The sequence below is a fragment of the Phoxinus phoxinus genome (assembly GCF_949152265.1).
Source record: "Phoxinus phoxinus genome assembly, chromosome: 21".
NCBI classification, from domain to species: Eukaryota; Metazoa; Chordata; class Actinopteri; order Cypriniformes; family Leuciscidae; genus Phoxinus; species Phoxinus phoxinus.
This window is the reverse complement of record NC_136896.1, coordinates 818,324-827,578: the sequence shown is the minus strand read 5'-3', so window position 1 is coordinate 827,578 and position 9,255 is coordinate 818,324. Positions and strand designations below refer to the sequence as shown.

Here is a 9,255-nt window from a genome sequence, read left to right as displayed (position 1 = left end):
GGTTCTTCAGAGCGGATCTGATCTGTGCTGCACGCTGGATAATATCCCACTCATCAGGTACTGTACAACATCACGCTTAGAGGATGAGCAAAAGGTTAATTCTGTTATAAGCATGTTATAAACTCCTCACTGTGTGTGTGTGTGTGTGTGTGTGTGTGTGTGTGTGTGTGTGTGTGTGTGTGTGTGTGTGTGTGTGTGTGTGTGTGTGTGTGTGTGTGTGTGTGTGTGTGTGTGTGTGTGTGTGTGTGTGTGTGTGTGTGTGTGTGTGTGTGTGTGTAGTAAATGTGGCGGTGTTCCTCCTGAGAGCTGCTGGTTCAGTCTGCTGTGCAGCGCTGCTTCATTTTTGGGTGAGCGATTCATTGATTCTGTTCTGAACTGTATAAACACTCTTTACTCTGTTTACTGATGATAATGATGATTGACAGCCGCCAGCGAGACGTTACGATACTTCATCCTCACAGAGAGAACATTTTACTGGAAGACATAATGAAAAATCATATATTTTTAATCTTTACAGTGTCATTTAGTTTCAAAGTACTAAGTGTGTTTCAGGAATCACCGACTGTGATTGGTCTGTTGTGTTGCAGTGACTGTGATTGGTCTGTTGTGTTGCAGTGACTGTGATTGGTCTGTTGTGTTGCAGTGACTGTGATTGGTCTGTTGTGTTGCAGTGACTGTGATTGGTCTGTTGTGTTGCAGTGACTGTGATTGGTCTGTTGTGTTGCAGGGACTGTGATTGGTCTGTTGTGTTGCAGTGACTGTGATTGGTCTGTTGTGTTGCAGTGACTGTGATTGGTCTGTTGTGTTGCAGTGACTGTGATTGGTCTGTTGTGTTACAGTGACTGTGATTGGTCTGTTGTGTTACAGTGACTGTGATTGGTCTGTTGTGTTGCAGTGACTGTGATTGGTCTGTTGTGTTGCAGGGACTGTGATTGGTCTGTTGTGTTGCAGGGACTGTGATTGGTCTGTTGTGTTACAGTGACTGTGATTGGTCTGTTGTGTTACAGTGACTGTGATTGGTCTGTTGTGTTGCAGTGACTGTGATTGGTCTGTTGTGTTGCAGTGACTGTGATTGGTCTGTTGTGTGTGTTGCAGTGACTGTGATTGGTCTGTTGTGTTGCAGTGACTGTGATTGGTCTGTTGTGTTGCAGTGACTGTGATTGGTCTGTTGTGTTACAGTGACTGTGATTGGTCTGTTGTGTTACAGTGACTGTGATTGGTCTGTTGTGTTGCAGTGACTGTGATTGGTCTGTTGTGTTGCAGTGACTGTGATTGGTCTGTTGTGTTGCAGTGACTGTGATTGGTCTGTTGTGTGTGTTGCAGTGACTGTGATTGGTCTGTTGTGTTGCAGTGACTGTGATTGGTCTGTTGTGTTGCAGTGACTGTGATTGGTCTGTTGTGTGTGTTGCAGTGACTGTGATTGGTCTGTTGTGTTGCAGTGACTGTGATTGGTCTGTTGTGTTACAGTGACTGTGATTGGTCTGTTGTGTTGCAGTGACTGTGATTGGTCTGTTGTGTTGCAGTGACTGTGATTGGTCTGTTGTGTTGCAGTGACTGTGATTGGTCTGTTGTGTTGCAGTGACTGTGATTGGTCTGTTGTGTGTGTTGCAGTGACTGTGATTGGTCTGTTGTGTTGCAGTGACTGTGATTGGTCTGTTGTGTTGCAGTGACTGTGATTGGTCTGTTGTGTTGCAGTGACTGTGATTGGTCTGTTGTGTTGCAGTGACTGTGATTGGTCTGTTGTGTTGCAGTGACTGTGATTGGTCTGTTGTGTTGCAGTGACTGTGATTGGTCTGTTGTGTTGCAGTGACTGTGATTGGTCTGTTGTGTTGCAGTGACTGTGATTGGTCTGTTGTGTTGCAGTGACTGTGATTGGTCTGTTGTGTTACAGTGACTGTGATTGGTCTGTTGTGTTGCAGTGACTGTGATTGGTCTGTTGTGTTACAGTGACTGTGATTGGTCTGTTGTGTTGCAGTGACTGTGATTGGTCTGTTGTGTTGCAGTGACTGTGATTGGTCTGTTGTGTTACAGTGACTGTGATTGGTCTGTTGTGTTACAGTGACTGTGATTGGTCTGTTGTGTTGCAGTGACTGTGATTGGTCTGTTGTGTTGCAGTGACTGTGATTGGTCTGTTGTGTTGCAGTGACTGTGATTGGTCTGTTGTGTTGCAGTGACTGTGATTGGTCTGTTGTGTTGCAGTGACTGTGATTGGTCTGTTGTGTTACAGTGACTGTGATTGGTCTGTTGTGTTGCAGTGACTGTGATTGGTCTGTTGTGTTGCAGTGACTGTGATTGGTCTGTTGTGTTGCAGTGACTGTGATTGGTCTGTTGTGTTGCAGTGACTGTGATTGGTCTGTTGTGTTGCAGTGACTGTGATTGGTCTGTTGTGTTGCAGTGACTGTGATTGGTCTGTTGTGTTGCAGTGACTGTGATTGGTCTGTTGTGTTGCAGTGACTGTGATTGGTCTGTTGTGTTGCAGTGACTGTGATTGGTCTGTTGTGTTGCAGTGACTGTGATTGGTCTGTTGTGTTGCAGTGACTGTGATTGGTCTGTTGTGTTGCAGTGACTGTGATTGGTCTGTTGTGTTGCAGTGACTGTGATTGGTCTGTTGTGTTGCAGTGACTGTGATTGGTCTGTTGTGTTGCAGTGACTGTGATTGGTCTGTTGTGTTGCAGTGACTGTGATTGGTCTGTTGTGTTGCAGTGACTGTGATTGGTCTGTTGTGTTACAGTGACTGTGATTGGTCTGTTGTGTTGCAGTGACTGTGATTGGTCTGTTGTGTTGCAGTGACTGTGATTGGTCTGTTGTGTTGCAGTGACTGTGATTGGTCTGTTGTGTTGCAGTGACTGTGATTGGTCTGTTGTGTTGCAGTGACTGTGATTGGTCTGTTGTGTTGCAGTGACTGTGATTGGTCTGTTGTGTTGCAGTGACTGTGATTGGTCTGTTGTGTTGCAGTGACTGTGATTGGTCTGTTGTGTTGCAGTGACTGTGATTGGTCTGTTGTGTTGCAGTGACTGTGATTGGTCTGTTGTGTTACAGTGACTGTGATTGGTCTGTTGTGTTACAGTGACTGTGATTGGTCTGTTGTGTTGCAGTGACTGTGATTGGTCTGTTGTGTGTGTTGCAGTGACTGTGATTGGTCTGTTGTGTTGCAGGGACTGTGATTGGTCTGTTGTGTTGCAGTGACTGTGATTGGTCTGTTGTGTTGCAGTGACTGTGATTGGTCTGTTGTGTTGCAGTGACTGTGATTGGTCTGTTGTGTTGCAGTGACTGTGATTGGTCTGTTGTGTGTGTTGCAGTGACTGTGATTGGTCTGTTGTGTGTGTTGCAGTGACTGTGATTGGTCTGTTGTGTGTGTTGCAGTGACTGTGATTGGTCTGTTGTGTGTGTTGCAGTGACTGTGATTGGTCTGTTGTGTGTGTTGCAGTGACTGTGATTGGTCTGTTGTGTGTGTTGCAGTGACTGTGATTGGTCTGTTGTGTGTGTTACAGTGACTGTGATTGGTCTGTTGTGTTACAGTGACTGTGATTGGTCTGTTGTGTGTGTTACAGTGACTGTGATTGGTCTGTTGTGTGTGTTGCAGTGACTGTGATTGGTCTGTTGTGTGTGTTGCAGTGACTGTGATTGGTCTGTTGTGTGTGTTGCAGTGACTGTGATTGGTCTGTTGTGTTGCAGTGACTGTGATTGGTCTGTTGTGTTGCAGTGACTGTGATTGGTCTGTTGTGTTGCAGTGACTGATTGGTCTGTTGTGTGTGTTGCAGTGACTGTGATTGGTCTGTTGTGTTGCAGTGACTGTGATTGGTCTGTTGTGTTGCAGTGACTGTGATTGGTCTGTTGTGTTGCAGTGACTGTGATTGGTCTGTTGTGTTACAGTGACTGTGATTGGTCTGTTGTGTGTGTTGCAGTGACTGTGATTGGTCTGTTGTGTTGCAGTGACTGTGATTGGTCTGTTGTGTTGCAGTGACTGTGATTGGTCTGTTGTGTTGCAGTGACTGTGATTGGTCTGTTGTGTTGCAGTGACTGTGATTGGTCTGTTGTGTTGCAGTGACTGTGATTGGTCTGTTGTGTTGCAGTGACTGTGATTGGTCTGTTCTGTTGCAGTGACTGTGATTGGTCTGTTGTGTTGCAGTGACTGTGATTGGTCTGTTGTGTTGCAGTGACTGTGATTGGTCTGTTGTGTTGCAGTGACTGTGATTGGTCTGTTGTGTTGCAGTGACTGTGATTGGTCTGTTGTGTTGCAGTGACTGTGATTGGTCTGTTGTGTTGCAGTGACTGTGATTGGTCTGCTGCGTTACGCTCAACTGATCCACAAGGAGAGCAATAACGTGCTGAACGTCGAGGGTCTGTTTGCCGGATGGCTCTGTGCCGCAGGACTCATGATTGTTGGAAACTTCCAAGTAAGAAAACAATGACAAAATTACTCTTTTTCTTCAATATGATTTATTAAAGAGCATCACAATTCGCATATCAATTCATGTCTGAATTTCTCCATAAGCACCATGTTGGTTATTCGTTATTTTACCCCAATACATTGATACATTTGCAAGAGTCTAATATTTTAATGGATTGTGATGGTTTCAACTTTCATCATACAAGCAGTCATGACGTACTTACTAGTTTCGTAAAAAAAAATTGGTTTATTTTGTTATTTTGGTACCTTATTATAATGTTTCTCGCCATAAATATAGCCGTGGTAACTGGCGTTAAACTATAAACAAATAGATAGTTTCTGTTAAATAGACTATAAACAGAAAGTTACAAATCGACTTAAACGTGAAACTTTTAAGTGGAAAGACTGAAATAGTAAAAAATTTTACTTTTAAAAATATTTTTTTAATATTATACATATCCAGGTTTTAAATAAAAATTACAGTTTTCTATTGTAACTCATTTGCAGAATCTGGCTCTGTTTCCTGCAGGTGGATCATGCTAAAGTTCTTCACTACGTGGGCGCGGGTCTGGCCTTCCCCGCGAGTCTGCTGTTCGTGTGTGTGCAGACGCTGCTATCGTACCGCGCGGCCGAGACGCGGAGAGACTTCCAGACAGCTCACCTGAGGCTCACACTCACCGCGCTGGCCTTCACCACCCTCATACTCAATATCCTTCACTGCGACGGAGAACACATGCCATAGAGTTAAAACTGTAAACAAATTATCACGATTTTAACGGTATGTTACTGTAAAAATGCTACGGTGAAAAAACTGTTAATTGGTTAACAAAAAGTTTCCATACTATATATGGTGAATAATTGTGATAGATCCAACCGTATTTTTAAATACAGTAAAATACCGTAAAATTTACAGTTTTCGGAAGTGAAAAAGAACAAGTCATTGTATAATTTACAGTGAAAAACCGTCCCACAATTCCCTGCGTGACACTTCACATTTGATGTATTTTTGTTGAAATAACTATGTTTCTTCATAGTTTATCTTAGGTTTTTCTAATCAGTTATGTACATTAGGGTTTTATGTTACATTTAGTGTATAACAATGGTATAAAACAGATATAGTATTTCAATTGGTGGGTAAATTAACATTATATCAGATATAATGAATATAGTGAAATAATTTTTTTAACTGTAAATTTAAGTTAAGTCTGTAAAACCTAAAATGTTGCTACCGTATTTTGCACAGAAAAGTTCTGGCAACGACACCTGCCGTTTTTTACTGTAAATTTAAGTTAAGTCTGTAAAACCTAAAATGTTGCTACCGTATTTTTTACGATAAACTTCTGGCAATGACAGCTGCCGTTTTTAACTGTAAATTTAAGTTAAGTCTGTAAAGCCTAAAATGTTGCTACCGTATTTTTTACGATAAACTTCTGGCAATGACAGCTGCCGTTTTTTACTGTAAATTTAAGTTAAGTCTGTAAAGCCTAAAATGTTGCTACCGTATTTTGTACAGAAAAGTTCTAGCAACGACAGCTGCCGGTTTTTTTTAACTGTAAATTTAAGTTAAGTCTGTAAAACCTAAAATGTTGCTACCGTATTTTGTACTGAAAAGTTCTAGCAACGACAGCTGCCGGTTTTTTTAACTGTAAATTTAAGTTAAGTCTGTAAAACCTAAAATGTTGCTACCGTATTTTGTACAGAAAAGTTCTAGCAACGACAGCTGCCGGTTTTTTTTAACTGTAAATTTAAGTTAAGTCTGTAAAACCTAAAATGTTGCTACCGTATTTTGTACTGAAAAGTTCTAGCAACGACAGCTGCCGGTTTTTTTAACTGTAAATTTAAGTTAAGTCTGTAAAACCTAAAATGTTGCTACCGTATTTTTTACAGTAAACTTCTGGCAACGACAGCTGCCGTTTTTTTTTACTGTAAATTTAAGTTAAGTCTGTAAACCTAAAATGTTGCTACCGTAATTTTTACAGTAAACTTCTCGCAACGACAGCTGGCGGTTTTTTTTTACTGTAAATTTAAGTTAAGTCTGTAAAACAGAAAATGTTGCTACCGTAATTTTTACAGTAAACTTCTGGCAACGACAGCTGCCGTTTTTTTTTACTGTAAATTTAAGTTAAGTCTGTAAAACCTAAAATGTTGCTATCGTATTTTTTACGGTAAAGTTCTGGCAACGACAGCTGCCGTTTTTTACTGTAAATTTAACAGACATTTTTTTCCCAGTGTATGATCAGATGTTTATCCAGCCGTTCCTTAACGTTGCGTCCTGCAGGCGGCGTGTTCTTCATCCAGGAGAGTTTTGTTCTTCAGCATGCGGCTGCTATCTCGGAGTGGACGTTTGCCATCGTCGTTCTGCTGTTCTACAGCTCGTTCTCGCTCGAGTTCAGCTCCATCTCCTCAGAAACACTCGTGGCTTTGATGACGAGACGGAAACTAGAGAAAGTCTGACGTGTGTACATCAGCATTTGAGCTGTGATTATATATATAGAGAGAGATGAGCATTAATGTGCAGCCTGGTGGGATAATCTTTATATTACACTCTTATTAATAAAGGTTCTGTACTTGCATCGAAGCTTTAATCTTTCCAGTGCACTAATGGTTCTTTAGATTATGAAAATGTTCTAAGTGTTTTATGGTGAACCCAAGTTCAAGTGCCTAATAGCAAAGTGTCTTAATGTTCGGTCAACAATAAATCGTTTTTAAAAAACACGTTTGATCTTCAATTGCACTCGTATTCAGTTTCACGTGTTCTGCGTTATGGTGAAGGTTATCCTGCAGGAATGTTCACCGGTTTGTTTGCATTGTATTGGCAATTTACCACTTTTCTTTGGTAAGAAAGTTCTGTGATATTGTCCTCACAGTGAGCACAGCAAATATATGTCAGATTTTATAGATCAGTTATAGTTCTGTATTTTGGGAAAGACGTTTAGTTGAATAATTATACTGTTCATTAAGTTTATTGGGTACAAACATGCACAAACAACTTGTAAAATATTGTTTAATAACTTATGGAAGTCTGTTATTATTAATCTCACAACTCTGTTTCCCTTGTAATTGTTTCCCTTGTAATTTCACATTTATATCCCACTAAAAACTATTGAGTTAATATACATATAAAACATAAACCAACACATTCTCACAGTGAGAGGTTAGCCCATTTCTTCTGGAATTTAAAGTTTTAAAGCTTTTAATGTAGTTTATGTGTCTATGTGGAGTTATTAATCTGCTTTAACACACACCATGTGTAAGTTCATAAGTGGACAGCATTGCTGAGTATTTTCTGCTTAAAACTGCAGTGAACCAAAGACAGTCTCAAACACACGGTTTGAAATCGCTGGTGTTTCTGACGTCACACATTACCTTGTAACCAATCAGATCAACGTGTGATCGTCAACCAGTGGATCTCTGAGTGAGTGAGTGGAGGCGGGGCTCATTTGCATATTCATAGAACCGCGAATACTAAACTACTTTAAAGCATGATGCATTTTTTCCCCAGGAAAAACGTTTAAATATGTCATTTTGGTGATCAAAGATGAGTTTTGAGGGATAAAATGATTGACTACAATGGAACTTTAAATTTAGGCCCTTTCACTTCACAACCAGAATCTGCTCTGTGAGTGACGAGACGACACGCTGACCGTTCCAAGATGGCGGGCGCGCCGACGTGTCTTTAGCGGTTGAATGTTGTTTCTACACAGTATGGTTTCACTTCTGTGCCGTTACCATGGAGATGTAAACACAACCCGCGTAATAGAAACACCATCATTACTTCGCTTTAATATTATCGCTAAGACGTCACTCACGGCGGGTTGGATAAATCAGCACAGGTGTTAGCCGTGTGATAGGTTGATTGTGTGGTTGTGTGTGTGAGATGGACTCTCAGTATGTGAGCAGGACTCTGGGCCGCTGTCTCTCCGAGGCTCTCGCCGAACTAATCGAGCTCCGACCGCTGGATCCCATCGAGTTCCTGGCGCTCTGGATCCGCAAATACAAACACAACCAGGAGCTCGAGCTGCAGGTCACACACATAATGTAGTTCGTAGTGTAGTTTACTGGTGGGGTTTATGGATGTTGTTATTAGTTGGAGTTTTTGAATGTAAATATCCCCACTAATTTATAAGGATCATAACCCGTGTGTTCTCAGAAAGCCGCTCATCAGAGAGAGTTGGAGGAGGAGAAGCGGCGGGTCCATGAGGAGAATCTCCATCAGAGAGACCTGGAGGAGGAGGAGAACCGGATCAGAGCCGCACAGGTGAGAGAGAGAGAGAGATTCTGTCATTCAAGGGATAGTTCACCAAAAAAATTAAATTAGCCCATGATTTACTCACCCTCAAGCCATCCTAGGTGTATATGACTCTCTACTTTCAGACGAACACAATCAGAGTTATATTAAAAATATCCTGACTCTTCCAAGCTTTATAATGGCAGTGAATTGCCGTTTCTGTTTTGAAGTTCATAAAACTGCATCTGTCCATAATAAAAGTGCATCTGTCCATCATAAAAGTGCATCTGTCCATGATAAAAGTGCATCTATCCATCATAAAAGTGCATCTGTCCATCATAAAAGTGCATCTATCCATCATAAAAGTGCATCTGTCCATAATAAAAGTGCATCTGTCCATCATAAAAGTGCATCTGTCCATGATAAAAGTGCATCTATCCATCATAAAAGTGCATCTGTCCATCATAAAAGTGCATCTATCCATCATAAAAGTGCATCTGTCCATCATAAAAGTGCATCTATCCATGATAAAAGTGCATCTATCCATCATAAAAGTGCATCTATCCACCATAAAAGTGCATCTGTCCATCATAAAAGTGCATCTGTCCATGATAAAAGTGCATCTATCCATCATAAA

At 41.2% G+C, this 9,255-nt stretch overlaps 2 protein-coding genes across 3 annotated transcripts in view; both read left to right on the top strand.

The window, feature by feature from the left end:
* LOC306989044 (transmembrane protein 150A) overlaps positions 1-7,131 on the top strand; it is a gene marked incomplete at its 5' end in the record, with an annotated part of 8,067 nt that extends 936 nt beyond the window's left edge. Inside the window, 4 exons of the mRNA XM_079594363.1 lie at positions 280-347; positions 4,270-4,397; positions 4,920-5,097; positions 6,669-7,131. Coding sequence (XP_079450489.1) covers positions 280-347; positions 4,270-4,397; positions 4,920-5,097; positions 6,669-6,844 — 550 coding nt within the window. The 3' untranslated portion in view covers positions 6,845-7,131. The remainder of the gene's footprint in view (positions 1-279; positions 348-4,269; positions 4,398-4,919; positions 5,098-6,668) is intronic.
* Positions 7,132-8,010: 879 nt separating this feature from the next.
* dydc2 (DPY30 domain containing 2) overlaps positions 8,011-9,255 on the top strand; it is a 5,039-nt gene continuing 3,794 nt past the window's right edge. Inside the window, exons 1-2 of one of the 2 annotated variants that reach the window (XM_079595062.1) lie at positions 8,011-8,414; positions 8,541-8,648. In XM_079595062.1, the coding sequence (XP_079451188.1) occupies positions 8,268-8,414; positions 8,541-8,648 (255 nt within the window). In that variant the 5' untranslated portion in view covers positions 8,011-8,267. The remainder of the gene's footprint in view (positions 8,415-8,540; positions 8,649-9,255) is intronic. The other variant, XM_079595061.1, reaches the window with a different exon arrangement.